Source organism: Diplotaxodon limnothrissa, linkage group LG1 (genome assembly GCF_057381915.1).
Source record: "Diplotaxodon limnothrissa isolate DT_005_m linkage group LG1, D_limnothrissa_male_GT1.1, whole genome shotgun sequence".
In the NCBI taxonomy this organism is placed as follows: Eukaryota; Metazoa; Chordata; class Actinopteri; order Cichliformes; family Cichlidae; genus Diplotaxodon; species Diplotaxodon limnothrissa.
In genome coordinates this window covers 33238926-33258017 of record NC_140596.1, presented here as the reverse complement: position 1 = coordinate 33258017, position 19092 = coordinate 33238926, and the positions used below count along the sequence as shown (strand labels likewise).

The following is a 19092-nucleotide window of genomic DNA, read 5'->3' as shown; positions in this document are numbered from 1 at the left end:
CAATCATTGTTTAAAGAGCAGATGCCTTTTTTGGGTTTTTTTTCCCTTGTCATCTGCAAGTGTGTACAGGATATGTGGATAATGTATTACATATTCTTAACAGCAGAGGATGAAAATGACAGGTTTTTATAAAATGCTCAATTAAGTGAACAGGCTTAAATCCCTAGAATCAGTTGTGGGAATTTGTTGTAACCACAGTCGATCATATGTTATCTAATATTGAATCATGAACCAAAAAAAAGGGTCACTAGGTAACAATGGAAAGTTAAACGCTTATAATTATTAGCATAGACACAATCTTATTTTCATTCCCCTTATGTGTGCTTAGTCTACTGACTCACCTTGGCAAGCCAAACCAATGGAAGCCTAGAGGCCCCCCCCCCCCCCCCCCCTCCCCCTCCTCCTCCATCCTTGTATATTCTGGGTAAACAGCATATATTGGAAACACTGGAGGTGCTATTTATCTTAGAATAGATGCAAATGAACCTGAACAGGTGAAACTGAATTCCAAGCAGTGAACTAACCCTGGCCATTTTTCCTTTTAATCAGGAACAATCTCTCTGTTCCACTGTAGGACAAAGGGCATTTGGGGGTGGTAACGTTCAAAATTCCCTTTCAGATGTTTTACAAAGAAAGTGATGCATTTGCCACATTTGGGCACGCCAGGATCTCACACAGAGAATTTTGATGAGAAACACAGCAGTAACACAAAAGCTCCACGGGGGTATCTTGTGAGAAAGGTCATTGTGTGGAACAGAATCAGCAAAAACTTATTGTCCATTCCAAATGCCGCATTTCAAGCGTCACTGCTTCTGCCCATCCTGATTTTTGAGGCATCACTGTGGCACAAACAGCAGAAATGATGGACGGATTACTCAAAGTGCCTTTTACTCAAGCTCCTAACTAATGTAACCTTAAATAATTGAAGTGTAAATGTGAATGCAACTTTGTCACGCTCCATGAAATGCTAATAATTGATTGGATTAATGTTTTAGCTAATGAAAGCTGTCCTCCTAAACACAGTTACCACAGTGGAACATTTAATGTTTTCCTCTAAAGGACCCAATATTTTTATAAATAAAACACCATTTCACTCATTTAAAGTCCATTTTCCCCTTATTGGATTTAAAAAAATATTTTTCATCTCTCTCAATATTCTTCAGCTGTCTGTATGCAGCCATTATCACTTTTATTCATCAATGTAAGGAAATTTTTTGTTGGCCCCATATCCTGGATGTCCCGGTTTTGTTTTTTCTTCTTGCTTCGCTTCATTCGCTGTTTGACTTTGAGATGCATCTGCAGCGGCGCCATCTGTCTTGTCGCCTGCAAGAGACGCTAGAGAATGACATATTATTGCTTGGACTACATCGAAAAGGCACAAAGCACTGTGTTTGAATCTTTTTGCATAATTACTGTCATTCTTCTCGCTGATTTTTGACTCACTCGGAACTCTCGGCGCGTCCTTCCCACATTTGAGTGTGCTCTGAGCAAAGCACTCAGCCATCCAGGACAGCACCTCTCCGCAATATCTGACCTGGAGAAAAAAAAGGTCAGAGGTCACTATTTTTAACTTATAAACTACTTCTGCACTAGACTTTAAACTTGAAATAGATTTGGGAAAATGCATCCCTGGATGGTGCTATTGAGCTCAGTATACCGTTTACCTGACTTTCCATGGATGCCAGTCGTCTCTCTTGGTCCTTAAATCCACCGACAGTCTTCAGCAAGCTTTGAACCCTTGATCCCAAACAAAGTCATTTAGAACATTTTAACCTTAAGAGACACAGATTGGTGCTGTGCAGGTACTACAAGAGTTTCTAACTTAATTGCTTTGAGAATAGCATGCAAACTTTTGCAAAAGAATTATGAAGTGACCGTTACTTTGAGGAGGTGCTCTTGAGTCTCTCCTCGCTGCTTTCCCAGTGCTGACGCTCTACTTTGGCCAGGTAATTCTCTTTCTGCACAGTCTCCCATGTTATCAGCCTCTGGTCCAGCCCCGCCGGCAACTCCCTCTCTGGCAACACACAAAAGCAAGGAAGTGAGTAACCAATTAACCTAAAAAAGTTCCACTTGGTGGGTGAGAGACAAAGATAAGCCCGCCATGTGTTTGCCTGTGTTTGATTTGGTTTTTGTTTAGCCACCTAAGCCGCAGAGGACTCTTTCAATGTCTGTTTCAAATAACGGCTTAATAGCCCCTAATGGAAAAGTGTATATAGAGCCTTCATACCAAGACGTTCCTGCTTGGACTCAGGCTGCTTAATTAGGCTGAGGAAGAGCTGAGAGAGGTGGCTGATGATGATGAAGGGTGGGGCCAGTGCTGGACGGCTGTGGTATTCCACGATCAGGTTATATCTTTGGAACTTCCAGAAGATATCTGTGTTGCCTTGCACTACCTGGAATGTGTAGCTGCAAATGGGGGAAGAAGCAAGTAAACCAGTTTGTGTATGTGTGTTTTTCTTTTTAATTTTATAATTTCAATAAGCCACTGGCTCATCTCATGTGATCAGACGGGCAAATGTATGCACGTTTTCCTGGATTCTCATCCCCTGACCTGAACATGGCAATGAGGAGGTTCATCAGCAGGACATTGGTGACGAGGAGGTAGATAACCAGCAGCAGGATGACCAGCCAGTTGGCATAGACGTTGGGACATGGTGGCCGCAGGCCCTCGATAATCTCGTCTGAGTCATCGGTGCAGTTCATTTCAGGCATGCGAGCAGCTGCGCTCCATTAGATGTAAGAACAAGATACGATAAGATTAGAAGGGGGGGACCAAAAAAATCTAGGGCAAACAGATTACAACCCCAATGGCAAGCATAAGCAAAACATTAATTACACATCTTGGCAAAGTATTTTGCATTTTTTCACAAACAGATAAACAGTTAAAGGATGTATCGTACTGTCTATCTCCTCCAAAGGGATCTGGCCAAAAATGTGCAGGTAGGGACGATACAGCGCTCTGCGAAACACCCAGTCAATCCTTTGGTCATTGGGGTGGAGGAGAGCCTGGGTGGCAACTCCGTATGCAATGAGCCAGACACACAAGAAAAACAGGAAGAAGAAGACATCCTTCATCTGTTTAAAAAAAAAAGAGAGAGAGAGCAAAAGATCTCCGTCTTAATCTTCTTTTTAGGCGTCTTCTTCTATTAGCAAGAGCACAACTTAAAGTCATGATTTTGTTTTGGTCACCATTCTTTCCACAATGATGATCTTGGGTCCCAGCTGCTTGTGAATGGCAAAGATATGGATGAGACGCAGAGTAAACACCATGAAATCAATGGCCAGAACTGTCCTTCCCGCCTCGTAGGTGTCATTCACCATCCTGAGAGAAAAAAAATAAATCACACCCTGTAGCAACACTTTTCTTTTTTTGCATTCAGCCATTCATTCATTTAACCACTTGCTTACTTATTTTGATGCTTTAGCCACAATCATCACCACGACACATACTAAAGCCTAAGTGCTCACATTAGATTTAGATTTACCTGCAGGAGACCCCAACAACAAAGAGTGAGATGGCAACCATGTCACACTTGTTCCAGTTGTCCTCCACGTAGAGTTTAAACTTCTTTAAGATGCTCATCTCTTCATCAGTGAAGAAGCTCTGTTGTCATAAAGATTAATAAAGAGATATATCTTTTTTTTTACATGTGAATATTTTTGTAAAACTGTTCATCAGAAAATCTGAGCCTGTCTTGACTTCTTTCAGATCAAATACTAGAACGACATTCAAACACCTCCAGGGCCCACAGCTAAAGGTCGATCCCAAAATCAATAGCACTGATACCAACGCTGGTATTGGTATCAGATCGATATTTCACTCTGAAAAGCTGAAAGGTGTGTTTTGTTGTGTTAGCTAATTATTGTGGAAAATACTAATCACAGTGATTTAGTGCTCATTAAAATGTGTTCAGAATTTTCAAATTGATGATGATTCATGTCATAAATCATGATAGACTGCTGTCCCCTACACAGGCTGCCTTTGTAGTTTAAAAGCATTGGTATTTGTATCATTAATAGTGGTCTTTTACCTGGCATCAGCTTGATGCCTAAATGTGTGGCATTGCACAGCAGTCCCCACAGCTCTGCTGCTTTAGAGGGGACCTTCAGTGCAACCAAATGGTGAGTCCTGTCAAATGTCTTTTATACTTAGAGTGTGAGGTTGACTTTTCTCCTGTGACTTGAACAGGTTACCTGAACGTGCCTTAAGAACCACTGCTCGGTCCCTTGATGGCGCAGTTGGTTTGTCAATAAGCTGAGGGCAGCATGTGTGCTTTCACAAAGTCACAGTCTGCTGTGCGAAAGCTTTGAGTGCCATTCGACAGATGTCTACATGACATCCAAATACTTTCAACTGTCCCCAGGTACAAGCTGTAGATTTAAACACTTAAGGTAAACCTAGCTTACACTCAGCAATTAATTATTTTAATAAATCTGCAGTAAAAGATGGTAAAATGAGCAAAATGCACTACTGGCATAACTCTATGAGAGGGAGCAGACTGGGACTACTCGTTTATTAAAAAGCTGGTAGAACTAGGCTGTTGAAGTTTTTTTTTTTTTTTTGTAAAAAAGTATGATAACAAGGCCCCTGTGGCGTTATCTTCATTTAGGAAAAGGCATGCACCTTAGAGCCATCCTTTTGAATGCACAGGGGCCCTGCTGGGCATGGTAGCATGCCAGAGTTGCCTGCAGCAGTGTGGTTCTTATTTTGGAAATCTCTACCATAATTCTGTCTGAATTACACATTGAAAAATAGAGTGGTGAAGGACTTTGTCATCTGGGCATTTTTGTGCCCAAGGGAAGAGAGCTCAGTGGGATCGGTGCAATAAGGGATCATGCTTGTCTGACCTGGCTCACTAAAGAGGCGAAAGGCTTAAAACCCCTGAGACAATGAGCTCACTGTAGCGATTCACATCACCTCCTACTCAGATGTGTCAGAGCCTAACACGTCTAATAGAAATGCCACTGCTTCGAAAAAGGTGTCACGCTGCCTAGAGAGAAAGATGCTGATTCTTGGCATTATATAGGTGCCAGCATGATTAGATGATCACCTGTCGAAGTTCCTCCAGCACCATTGTGAAGACCCAGAAGTAGAGCATTATCTCTGGCGCTCCAGGGCCAAGAGGCGGCGGCGGGCGGAAGTCTAGCAGCAGCACGTAAGTGAAGAGGCAGAGGAAAGCAAAATACATGATGACATTGCCGAGGAACACCGTTACAGGAGCGCTCCAAAAGCGACGCCAGCGACGCAGTAAGAAACGCCACCAAACAGAGGCGCAGCTCTGATCTGCTTGACCTCCAGGTGAAGAGTCCCTGGAAAAAAAAGACACCACATTAATATGTAAAGACAAATCTATATCTAACTATAGATATAATCATGTAAATGGAGATTAACAGCCAGGATTCTAAAATTCAAACATGTTTACTGATGTTATAAGTCTGAGATGGTATGACGGGCATCAGGAAGTGTTTTATTCGCATTATTATTCACACTGCAGCTCATTTGTGTTTATAGGGTTTTAGCACCAAGGTTATTATAGATAACTAAAACTAAACTAAAAACAAAACCACAATTAGATGTGAAAAAACAAACAAACATTGTGAAGCATTGATGGATCTGTGTATCGACACTCTGGATGTCTACAAGTCTGTAAGTCAACAGCATTCAAATAGTTAAGTGCTTTTAATGCAATACCTGTACTGACTTTCCTTAAATTTTGCCTCTGACAAATTACCCTTCATATATTAAAAATTAAAAAGTGTAGACCTAACGCTTGAAGTAATAAAGATTTTTAAAACAGTAAAAACCAACTGAAACAAGAAAATCCACTCTGGAAACGAACTCAAAGTAAATCGAATTAAAAGCAAATAATCAAAAATGGAAAGAAAACATTAAGTAGCTAATTTGTTGTCACAAAAAACAGTCTTGCTGAATAGAAAATATAAACAACAACTGAAATTACATTTTTAGCTTAATCATTTTGGCAAAAAGCAGATCAGTGTGCACTCACGCTGAAGTCTATGAACTCTAAATTAAACAAGAGAGCAAACTCACAGAGGGTCATCATCATCATCGCTTAGAAGTAAAGCCTTTTCTGTGTCCAGACTGTCCAGCTCCACAAACTGCTTGCCAGCATTACGATTGTCAAGTTCTTCATCACTGAAAAGAAAACCCCAAAACCCAGATAATGCACACAACCGAGTGACACAGAGCTCATCAGCATGGCAAAGACAAAAGGTGGAGTTCATCAACAGACTGATCACCTGAACTTTATGAGGTTGGTCCATATGAGCGGTGCACAGAAGAAAGACGCCACGAGTTTGGAGATGGCTGTGTCTGTTTTCATAGACCCCCACCAAATCTTTGTGAGCAGAGCCTGCAGAACAGAATCAGTTTCTCATACAACATTGGCAAACTAGCAGAGTGTGTAAATTCAGGTTACCACAAGGGGGCACCAGAGGCCTTACAAAATTTCTACTTTGCAGCTTGGAGCCCATATTCACAGAAGAAACATATGTGGAGTTATCTCAGATAGACAGACAGAAAAAAAAATCAAAATCAAAATGCTTCTCCCCCAGTCGAACCATTTCATTAACCAGCAGCTACTTTGCCTGAGACCAGGGAAACCCACTTTCTCTTGAAACATTACACATGTACTGGATTGTAATTAACGGCATTCCATTAAAAAGGTAATTCCGACTGTGTGCTATGAATAAAATATATCATTCCCATGTGCTAACCTTCCCTACTGACACTGAATACCAATTAACTCTCACTGATGACTTTCTAATAGCAAGGGCATCTGTTGGAGGCATATTTAGACAAAACTGTGCATAAAGTGGCTTCTAAGTATCTAATGGCATACAGTGCAGAGGGAAATGTTTAATAACTGCTATGGAAACCCAGTATATCAGCAGAGATGGTGGCAAAGAACCAGACTTATCTGTCGGCTTCCCAATACTTAATCTGTAGGATGAAACGTATAAATTTTAAAACGGAGCACCGCATGTGTCTTCTTGTCACCTGAACTCCGTCGTGGGCAAAGAAGGATTTGGCATCTGCCTCAGTTGCCAAGTTAAGGACTGTAGATTTGCTCCAGCAGTGTGTTCTCCTCACTAACAAAGCATAAGCCCTGTCTTCACTGTTGGAGTAACACTCTCCAAAGACATCTGCCACAATAAGAACAGTAGTTACACAGTGTCAACCGCTCAGTTAGATTACATCCAGATTTATATTTTAGTCCCTCAAGTGGAATCTGTTTGTGCTTGTGGATAACAAAAAAAAAGCAAAGCAAAACACTGCTGGCTTGAAGTTAGAGGTTTTACCTCTTGCTATGTTTGACCATTGCATTATCAGCTCCTGTCATTAAACAGTTTATGTACTCACCAAGGGCAAACTGCTCATACTTGGCCTCCTTCATGCTACGTGCGGACTCAGCCTCAGATTCCAGTCGTGCCATCTCTTTCAGAATCTTACAACCCGCCAGGGCTGCCGCAACCGCCTCAGGGCCCTGAAAGATTACAAGAGAGCTGTATCCAAGAAATGGGTCTGAAAGGGGGATTTGAATTTTTGAGAGCTGCATCTTTTGCATCTAAATGCTTCTATTGTGTGCATGGGGCTACTACAGATACAACTTGTAGGTTTTTTCCCCCATGTGATTTCTAAAGCCTGCATTCAAAGGCACTTCCTTACATGTCGTGCGACACCGTTGTTATCGGCCAAAATAACTAGTCAGCCAGTTTGGGTATGATAGCAGGCTCTTGAAGGGCTTTAACCATCTGACCTTGAACGTAAGGCATATTTGAATGGTTGTTTTATTTTCAGTCTCTGTAGTTTGATCTATTGAATAACCCAGAAGGAAGCTGCTTGCTTTAGGTTGTATATGAACTGCATGGATTGTGTAAAGTATAAATAAAGAATGACTGTTTTCACAGTGTGGCTAGATAGTTCCCCTGAATGTTTCATGAACTGAAAGATTCTTTACAACATATCTATATATAGCTGACATTATAAACCTGTCTGTTGTACATATAAAAATGGACATTTTCTAACTTCTTACAGGTCTTGGGAAGACAAGGAAAGCAAGTATTACATATAGATAACAGCCAGATTCACTCTTTTCTTAACCACTTATCCAACTAGGGCTCTGATAGCTTGGAGTATAATGGTTGGAAGGCTGGGTAGATGCTGGATGGAACATCAGTCCAGGGTTAACGAAAAGACATATTTATGAGATGTTCAAGAGATATTCATGCTTACAAGCAGATCTATGGTCCGTTTAAAGTCACCAGTAATGCTAATACTCATGCACTGGACTGTGAGGAAGAGCAGCATATTGCAGCAGAGGGCTCTTCCCATTTTTGTTTAAAGGATCAATGATTTGTGTTGATTATGCTGCATTTTCTTCACGCTCCTGGGTCGACATACTGTATATGCACATAATAAATATGTGAGATTTTGCTAGCCTGCAAGAATAATTGTCGCCTTCAACGTGGGAAATACTTCAAACAATCAAATTACGAATGCCAGAGTCCAGGCCAGAGCCTGAGTGCTGAGGCGCTAGAGGTGGGGGATGGGCACACACTGAACGCAATTACCATAATTTCAGATAATGTTTGAAATATAAGACGTTGGAAAAGAGCACATAATGATGACCGCGTGTGAGATTACAACAATTGGTTGCCTCAGTTAAGGGAATGGCAATAAAGAAATGAAAGGTGCTTTGAAAAGACGTTGAAAACAAAGAGCAATTATCATTGATGAGTGTCATTTAAACTATTCGTGGGACATCAATCCCTTGTCGGCCTATATGTCTCATTACCTTCATCAGGACGTTAGACACGCATGCGCTGGCTCACCGCTGGTTGGCTGCCTCAGCAAGCAGCCTGACCTTCATTTGAATAATGTTCTTGGAGATAAGATAGCTTTTTAGTTCACCTCAGTTCTTGATAAATACGCCGTTTGCCGGGCTCTTTTTTTTTTTTTTTTAATCTCGAGTGACATTTTCATATGGCAGGACTGACCTACACCTGCACTGGGCTGGCCCGCATCGCTCATCACACCCAAAGCAGAACGCAAACTATCACAGCATAATTCTGCTCACTTCACTTTGCTTTGAGTAGAATTTTCCAAAGCCAGGCACATTTAGTTATTTATCGAGCCGCACAGTGCTGAGATAGTACGAGCTGTAGCTCAACCGACTAAAGAAGCTGACAAGACTGACCATGGCCCAAAAGTAGTTAGCCATCTGCTGCCGGTTCTGAAGGGCCGCCCAGAGGAAGAGATCTCGCCAAGGATGCTCGCAGCGCTCCTCTAACTCAGCCAGATTCTTCTGGGTGTGGAACAGTCGACCCTTTGCTGGCTTCTCCTGGAGCACACAGAGAGAACGCTTAATGTATTTAATATGTATAGTAGATGAGGCAGCCGCACACAGTTTACAGAACAGGCAGTGCTTACATAAGTCAATCTACGACAGTCCTTTTACCGCAAAACCAATTTCCCTCGCTCCGCTGTAAAGAAGTCATAGCTGCTTGGTTGTCAACTGGAATATGTAATGAATTTAGCCAAGCAGACCTTCAGCCAAGAAAACATTTGACTGTGGCTGTGTTTTTCTTTGAGACAACCAGCCTTACAACAGTGAGTAGCACAAAACCTGACAGCATAATTAGAGAAAATATAGGGATTTTTAGAGTGCAGCAGCAGGTGTGATTTTCCACGATGATCCATCTCTTTTTTGCTGCAGTTAGAGAGAAAAAAATGATGATGTGATAGGAGTAACAAAAGGGCTGGCTGCCCTGAAAAGAGCACTTTGGCTTTATTGGGTAGATTTGATGTTTTTTTCTGCTATTAGTGTAGGTAGGATGAGTTGCTATTAAAGTCGCCATTAAAGATTCACTGTCTTCCGGGAAGTCAGTTTACCACAAAGTCTATATATTTTCTGGTTCATTGCATCTTTCAGGCGCTTAAATGTTGCGAATATAGCTGCCTGAGTAGGTTAGAGGTAAACTCTCTCACTCGCTGCTCACATCTCATAGATGAATGCAAACCTTTATGTGGTTTCACAGAGACACTGCTTCATTTTAAGTTGGCAGACCAAAAGGGATGAGAAACCTAACACAGACAACATATTGCTTGTTTGGAACTTTCAAAGAAGAGTACATCACCTACCGTGGGAGTCTTCTGGTAAAAGCCTTTACAAGAGTCGTGGAGAAAGTCTTTCAGCACTTTGGCGACCTCGTAGAGGGTGAAGCGGGGTTTTCGGTCTCCTTGCTCGGAAGGATGGTGCCCGGGTGGACCATGTGTCCTGGCAGCTCCGAGCAGAAGCTGCTTCTCCTCGTACTTTTTGAGGAGCAGGTTGTGAAGGAGGCTTTTCTCTGAGACAGACCAGTAAAGCTCCTGAAGACGGCCATAGGTAAGGAACTCTCCCAGGTTCACGCCATTGTCCACGAAAAGGCGTACAAAGTCTGGCTTGTCATTGATCAGTGCATCCATCATCACCTCTTCAAGATCGCAAGCCTGCAAAGATCAGTAGACTTATTACAGTGACTCACTCATGACCTCTCTTCTTCACAGCTGTAAAAATATTCTTTTCTGTTATTATGAAGAGCCTTACCAGTCTTGATTGGTACTCTTATTGTTATTACTATAATACTATTCAATAAATCCCTTTCTTGCAGATTTAATCCAAATGTGAATATTGCAAATTGCACATGCTAAACAGCTTTAAAAACATGCTCTGTAGAGGTCTAAGAGGGTAGCTATTAGGTGGTCTGCTGTGTAATTTTGCACACACATCCATGATCCTCTGAAGGTGAATCCTACTGGCACAGCTGGTGCTTTGAGGTTGGTGTTAATTGCTAACATCTATTAATTAGGCTATGTTAGCAGGCTAATATATCAAAATGATAACAGCCTCTACAAAAAAGGTGGACATAGCCTCTAGGTTTGAATTCCAGCATAGAAGTGTGTCAAAACTTTTTTCTTTGGTTCTTAAATTCTTTCAAATCCTGCCTTCTTCCTAACGGCCAGTAGAGTGCGTGGGCTGGTTGCAAAAAGAGGTCAGATTGTATAAAGATGTATAAAAAACAACCCAACTTTCCACTTTATTTATGATCTCAGTGAACACTATAATGATGATTTCATGGTGTCATTCACTACTTTTAAATCATATCTAGCAGAGAATGGTGCGCAGTTTGTACATTTTGCTTTTATTTAGACAAAAATAGATGACAAAGCAGGGTATAATTCGGACTGTTGCTGCCTGTCTATGTGCAGTTATCATGGGTTTCTCACTCAGTCTCCACTTTTCAGTCATGACATCTCATGTCAGCAAAACATGGCAACTGCCAAAATGTCAGGCTTCAGCCTTCAAAATAGAAGTCCACAAATCAGTGGGCAATGTCACGCTAGCTGCATCCATCTTTTATATACAGACTATGAAACCAGCACATTTGGCTATAATAGTGATAATGAAAAATATTATATCTGATGAAATATATTATTGATATCATTGTGAGCATATTAGAATACTAGCATATTCACAACTGGGCTAGCTTTTGTTTTAATTACCTTAAATAGCCCAGACTCTCACTGATTGTACTCGAAAAATTCCCACTCCCTTTTAATGTTGCTTTAGCAGGCACGCCAGGTTTAACCTCCTAAGACCCGAACTCTTCCACGGCATGCATTTTTAATTTCTCTTTGATATTTGGGCATATTGGGGCCCGATGAATGTAAAAACAAAGAATTACCAGATTTTTATTTTTTTTTTACCTCATTTTTGTTTTTAAGAAAAGTGAGAGCCACAAATGAGGATATTCATTTTAAATTTTGATAGAACAGTAGCAGTATAATGTCCTCATAAGTGGATATCAGGCCCATGTAGAGCAGAATTGAGTATTTTGGTCTAAATAACCCAAAATGTGATGTCCACATATGTGGACGGCCGGTCCTAGGAGGTTAATTACCAAAATTTGTCAAACCTTGATCAGATCCTTTTGTCTCACCTTCCACTCCACATCTCCATTAAAAATGTCACTCTTTGCAATGTCCACTCTGTTCCAGGCCACTGCCAGCTTCAGCTCATCCAGAAAGTCTTGGGCTTCTTGACTTTGGCTCTTGCAAGCTGATAAACACGCACACACACACACACACACACGCACACACACGCACACGCACACACACACACACACACACACACACACACACACACACACACACACACACACACACACACACACACACAAAATGTCAACAGATTTACAATCTATCAAGCGCTCAAAATGTCAAAGCTCTTTCTTATTGCAACTGTCATGTCAGGAAACCTGTAATTGTGCAGCCTTAGGAAATTGCAAGTTTCTTAAACATATCTCTCACAAGAAAAATATTTTACCTTTGACTAGAGCTTTGAGAATGACTGTATCCAGCTCAGAGCTTTCTTGTTCCGGGTCATGGACAGTGAGGAGATGCTCGTGATCAAGTATCTTCTGAATCTGATTGTCAGGGCGACAGTCAGTAATTATGGAAATATCATTTGAGTGACGCAATTTATTAAAGAGAATTTAATGTGTTGTATACAAAGTACCTTTATTATGTGTATCAGCTCGGAAAAAAATATGTTACGAAATTGTTGTCTTGCCTTCCCTCCTTGTGTTCTTAATTAGGTCATCACATACAAATGTTGACGATAATGATGAAAATCCTACATTAGCTTCCTTCACAATCTTCCCCAGTGTGCCCTATTTTTCTGCCAATGTTCAAGTCTTGTGATGTGCATATCTGTATATGTGCCTGCTCCACGCTGTGCACATCGCTCTTACCAGCTTGACCCAGTTACTGATGTCTGTGCTGTGGTGGGCATTTGGAAAGGTGTCCAGCAGCAGCTCATGAACACTGTCCGTATCCCAGCAGCCCCTATTCATCAGTGTGACAAGGATGTCAGCCACACCTCCAGAGCCTGCCAGGATCAGCCATGGTGTCGAATTGCCAATGCCTTTATACATTCTCTGCAAGAAGGGACACAGTGTTCTGATGAATTTTCAGTTGATATGATTTTTTTTTAAAGATGATAACTTCCCAACTAAACATCAACAAGAATTATATTTCTCAGTGTAAGCTGTAGTCTATAATCTCCTCAGTAATGGCTCTATTTATGCAAATGCATTGGTGACTTTGATGGGCTTTTTGGTTGAAGAGATTAGTTTTGTGAAAACAGAAAGAATTTGTTTCTCAGTCTGGCTTTGGCCTGCTGCCTCAGGAGATGGCACCACCAAAATTTGACTCAGGGCCTAATTTTCAAGCCTTAGCCAGCGTTCAAACTGAGAATGTGCACATTTGCATGACAAAACAAATCTGCCTTTCAGAGGGTCTCTTCATGGTTTCGCCTTTAAAGTTCTTGAGAAGCTAATGTAGCACAATGAAAAAAAAAAGCTTACTTTTAGGATCCTGGGTTCTCCGTGGACCAAGAGACACAGAACAGGGATCTCAAAACTTCCTGCACCTAGAAGAATATTCACAGAATGAAATGCAGAAAAAGGAGAAGCTGGGGTGATGGTGGGTTGCAAAGAAGCTTACAGGGGTAGCATTAGTAGCTCTGGGCAGGCTAAAGCAAGTTAAATATAAGAGGTTCACTAACAGGAAGTGTTACCTACATTGGTTGTGCATGCTCTGTGTGTAAAAATATCTCTGTGATGTGTTCCCTTTGTCTCTAAGTTGTGGATAGTTGAACCAAATGTTGTTTTTATTTTTGTTCTGATATTAAATGTGAACAGCTTTGGAAACCCGAAAAGGAAAATGACCTGAAAATGACTGAAACACTATTTATGGAAACAGGCTACTTTTGAATATGCAGTAAAAGTAGTAAGTAAGCAATTAAGTAAAGCTTATTTATATCGTTCTTTTCAAGAACAAAAGTCACAAAATGCTTTACAATTTACAATTACAATGAAATTTTTAATTTACAATTAAAATGGTAAAAATAGACTCCATTAGATTCACTGCTATTGTGCTTGTGAAGTAATTCAAGAATTCATAAACATCATAAAATATGAATATGCTTTTTTTTTCCTTTTTTGTTTTAAAAAAAAAGAAGCTATTTATATATGAAGCAGCCACATGTACTATGTGCAACACCACAATGAAACAATGCCAAAATGCATCCATAATTGAAATCCATAAAAGCTACCATTTGTCACAATGAATTCTCGTAAGTACATTCCAGTGTCATTTTTACATAGGTACATGTAAAGGAATGATATAAACTTTTAATGAAGCAACGTTAACATACGGCATACTGCTTAAGTCAAAGATTGGTTCCCAGCAATGACCTAAAAGATTTTTACCTCCGTAACCTGTGCGCTGAAGAGAGATATGCTTGAGCAGCTTCACCCTCATTTCACTGGTGGCTCCAGGTCTGTTGGGATCTTCCTCAACCAGAACAAAGTGAGAGTGGTGACTGTCCAGGGAATACACTGATCCATGGGGCAGGTCTTGAGGCTTGTATAGTGCGGGTTCATCAACCTTAAGAAAATATGAAGGGATACCCAGCAGGAAAGAGGACAGCGACAACACATTAACACGAGAGATGTAAATATTAGTTCATGGAGGATACTAATATTGGCCTTGTGCTCCCTTTGTGTGAACAGGAACCTTGGCTGTGAGTAGTGCCTCTCGGTTGTGGATCATGTTCCAGGGAGCAATGCCAATGGCCACAACACGAACTTTAGAAGAGGTGCTGGCCAAGGAGTGATCTCGTACCGCCTGGCCTAAGTGCTTGGTGATGCCAAAGCGAAGGCCATTAGTCAAAATCCATGCCCCTAGAGAACAGCAATGCAGTTGTATATGTACATATGAGGTTTTGAACGTTTGATGTCTAATTTTACATGATCTCTCTGCAAAGTTGTAATTCTGATGAGTATCAAACTGGAAAGTTGGATCCAAGATTGCATATTAAACTATTGTAGCTGCCAATATAATCATAAAGCTAGTTATTCTGAAATTAATCATATCATTTATTAATGAAAACCACATAATATCACAGAAAAAAACAACACTTTATATATCAAATAAAAGGCACTCTCTTGCCAGTATAGCAGCCTAAAAAGATTCCATTTCTTTGATTTCAAAAGCCAGGGCCAGTTTGTACCCTTGATTATAACCTGTGCTTTGTGCAGCCTTCACAAGTCCCTTTCTCAGTGTGTCCCTAAGCCAGGGCCTCATCTGAGCCACCTCATCGCCTCCCACTACTGCAACCACCAGGTGTGGAGGAGCAAGACCCCACTCTTCTGTCAGCATCTGGTAGATCAGCACTGGGTCTGTGTTGCTGCGCACCCTCACAAACTGATTGAAGGCAAGGGGGAAAGTGATGCGTCAGTATACCGGTTGAACTGCACACTCTTGTTATGTTACTTTCCTTACTCGTTATGACATCCAGTCTCACCTTTCCTCTCGTTTTAGTCGGACCGAGAAAGTCAATGTCACCAACTCTGCCAGCTGCCCAGTGGCTCTTCTCTTTCTTCATTCTGCTGCCGAGTCTTCTGGCTACATTCTCTAGAGTCTCATCTACTGTAGAGCAGCAGGAACAGCCCAGCAGGACACTGACAGCAAAAAAGTGTGAAATTGTTATATGCATCAGTCTTCTGCAGCACAGAAAAGGTATGAAAAAGAATCAGATTCAATTTTTATCTAGAGTATCCTGCCCACAAAGCTCCTCATAAACATGCAGCAACACTTTTCTGTGCTGTTGCAATTACAAAAGGACAGTTAATTTCACCTGCCAAGGCTGTTACACTGTTCTCTTTGCTGATTTGGTTTGCTTCTTATTACCGTGTGTGTTTATGTATTTTTTTAATATAAAAAAAAGCTTGTCAAAGTTCAACAAAAACACCTTAACGTTGACATTAAAGCACTATTAAAATTCATATCTAAGATTCATCCAGGTTGCACTGTGTTCAGCCTATTTATATTTATCATTGCTGCCCATTTGTAGTTTGCTGCATTTTGTATAGTTTCTAAAGGCTTTCTGCAACTTGTGTTTTTCTTGTGTATATTTGCATATTTATATATATTGCCTATTTCTTTCTTTCTTTTTGTATGCATTCCATGTTTGTATGCACAAACTTTGCCAAATAACAATGATTCCGATTCTGATCAGACATAATATTATATTATGGAAATTCTCCATATGTACCACACTCATTTCTATTTTTTTGTACATTGAATTGATTATTAACGATATTTTAAATATCCCTAACATACACTCTTTTTGTTTTCTTTCCCATATGGTAAATGGACTGGTTCTTATATAGTGCTTTTCTACTCTTCTGAGCACTCAAAGCGCTTTATACAACTTGTGCATTCACCCATTTACACAAGCACATTTGTCTAAGTGCTTTTTTTTTTTCTTTAGCTAACATTCACACACATTCATACTCCGATGGATGCATCGGAGAGCAATTTGGGGTTAGTATCTTGCCCAAGGATATTTGGCATGCAGACTATGGGAAGCCAGGAATCGAACCACCAACCTTCCGAGGTGACCTGCTCTACCACCTGAGCTACAGCCACCCCATAGCATTTTTCCTTTTTTTTTTTTTTTTTAACATAAGTGGACTGAAATCAGTAATTAATGCTATTCCATTAACTCTCACTTTAATTTTCACTTGAGTAGAAGCCTAATATTTCCAGACAGGGTTGAAGCTTCCTGCAGTACCATTTTTTTTTAAATTTGATCAAGATGCATAGATGGAATAAAAAATTGGGAGGTTATTTCATTAAATGAACTCATTTAGATGATTTAAATGCTTTATGGTTTATCTGCTTCGTCCAGTATTAGCTAAATGAAAAATGTAGCTCTGTGCTTTTCTTCTTATTTAATATCGGAGAAAGCATTCATTTCTCCACAGCCAGGAATGGACCGGCTCTCATGAATAATTTAAAAAGAAAACTGTACTTGGATTTAGTTAATGTTTGTTAGTCCAGTGCAAATGGTTTCATCCTGTGGCACTCTTGCCCGTGAGGCCTCCTAAGCGTTGGCCTTTTCAGCTGCTCTGATGATGACGTCCTCATCACGAATGCTTCTGAACACTCGTTTGAGAAAAATGCTTCTGTCAGAGCCGATAATTCTACTGTAGAAGAAAAAAAAAGTTTCTCTTGTTTCAGAGTGCTGCACACACAAACACACACACCCATGTTCCTCTGACCACTCCAGCGTGTCCCCACATTGCAGGCATCGCGTCTGTGGTTGCAGCGTCCCCTGTAAACAAATGAATACCCAGATATTAGGTCGCTTTAACGATAAATCCATTATGACTCACTCACCGCTGGCTCTACAGACGGAAAGCTTCTTAGAAGTACATGTGGTCAATGCAAAGCTGGCAGAATTTTCATTCTCGCTTCATATGCAAAGTGCTTCGTGCCCCATGTTTGAACTACAAATGCACAAAACCCTCTTTTTTGCTGGTATGCACGAAGCAGGGAAACAGACATGCATCTGAACCTCTAAATGTAAGCCCCCTTATAAGTTGTGAAATGAGGACATTTGCTAGCCCTGTGCAAAATTTTAGGTGCTTTAGATATTTAGGACTGTGTACATCAGTCAATGCATCAGATCAGACCAGCATTTATTGTGCAGCATTACAACAGCACCAAACGTACTTAAAGCCTCATAACAGACTGTTTTGAGCTAGAAGAACAAGGAGTCTTGCGACAGATGGCATGGTAGACACAGAGCCCTGATCTTAGCATCATGGAGTCAGTCTGGGATTATATGAAGAGGAATATGCAACTAAGACAGCATAAATCAGCAGAAAAAAATGTGGCAAATTCTTTAAGGCACCTGGAACAACCTAACCTGGAAAGAACCTTGAGAAAAATGGGGAGGGGATCTGCTTTTGACATCGTGACCTTCTTTATACGGAGCTATTGTTTTACAGTTCAGTTTATCTCGGGATGAGTCTTTTCATAGGAACCAAAATACACTGAGCTCAGAAAGAAGGCTCATTTAATATTGATAAGATTACCCATTTGCCTCAGTAAACAGACACTTTTATCAGCCAGCCTTATTTGCATGGGCGCTTGAGCAGCTTTGTGAAAGACGATTAAAACAAACAAAAAAATAATAGTAGTGCAAATTCCTGTGACCGACAGCAGTAGCCTCCCCATTTACTTTGAGTAAAGAACATGCGTTTTAAAGCAACTGTGGTTCAATGGTTAATATACAGGTGGCGAGTCAATTTGTGTTCAGCCATCTGTTTTAATGGGAGAGAGCAGCTTGTTGTGGAGGCTTTTATTTGACTACAGGTCTGGGTCTGGGAGGGAGAAGACTACTGGGCATGCAAACAGGACGATTTACATGCAAAGGTAGAGGAAAGGACAAGCAGCTGTGTGTATGTGTGCTGGAGTGGGTATCTCAAGGACACACACACTCTTCCATGCACACACACACACACACACACACACACACACACACACACACACACACACACACACACACACACACACACACACACACGCACTTCTAGCTTGAAGTCTAGTATTTAAATGAACTTTGTTAGGGCTCATATGTGGGGCCTCTTTTAAATGCTTATGCATTTGTTGTCATTTAAACTAACAATAATGTTCCATAAGCAATATTTTTAGCACCTTTTTTCCTCACACTTTGCCATTTCACCAAGTTTAGTGATTTGGTGAATGGCTAATAAATATATTCTGTTTTTAAAAAAAAACCTAAAATGTAAAATCTGAAGATTCAAATTTGAGCTATTTTAACTTTTTGTTCTCTGATCTGTTGTTTGACTTTAAAACCTTAATTATCTACTTTATTATTAACTAGTGTATCTTAATGTAGCTTGAGACACACACACAGACACACAATGGTGATCCAGTGGTCATCATTACATGTCTTAACGTGTGTGAGATGATGCTTTTCAGACAAAAAAAGACAACAAAAGGAAGAAGAAGAGAAAAGAAATGAGCTGCAATTTAGATACTCACCAGAGGTGTGTCTTGTCCCTCCTGCATGGCTGAAATAGATGTTCCCCTCTTGTTCCCCTGCAGAACCACACCTGTGAGAGCTCAGCGGGTGTCCTTCCACAAGC

The 19092-nt window shown here is 40.7% G+C and overlaps 1 protein-coding gene across 2 annotated transcripts; it reads right to left on the bottom strand.

The window, feature by feature from the left end:
• Positions 1-1189: 1189 nt before the first annotated feature.
• On the bottom strand, positions 1190-19015 carry trpm5 (transient receptor potential cation channel, subfamily M, member 5). 2 transcript variants are annotated; one of them, XM_085357475.1, is made up of 26 exons: positions 18989-19015; positions 17182-17249; positions 15435-15591; positions 15154-15334; positions 14645-14811; positions 14338-14515; positions 13432-13496; positions 12817-13002; positions 12390-12489; positions 12004-12122; positions 10166-10513; positions 9222-9365; positions 7385-7508; positions 7022-7167; positions 6262-6374; positions 6053-6157; positions 5052-5310; positions 3486-3604; positions 3190-3322; positions 2901-3075; positions 2552-2720; positions 2228-2406; positions 1882-2014; positions 1665-1737; positions 1444-1534; positions 1190-1335 (listed from the first exon to the last, which is right to left on the bottom strand). In XM_085357475.1, the coding sequence occupies exons 1-26, from the start codon at positions 19013-19015 to the stop codon at positions 1190-1192; spliced, it is 3705 nt and encodes a 1234-aa protein (XP_085213601.1). The 2 variants fall into 2 exon arrangements, with proteins under 2 accessions (XP_085213601.1, XP_085213593.1); XM_085357467.1 differs by having other exon boundaries at positions 1190-1534.
• Between the last annotated feature and the right edge of the window lie 77 nt (positions 19016-19092).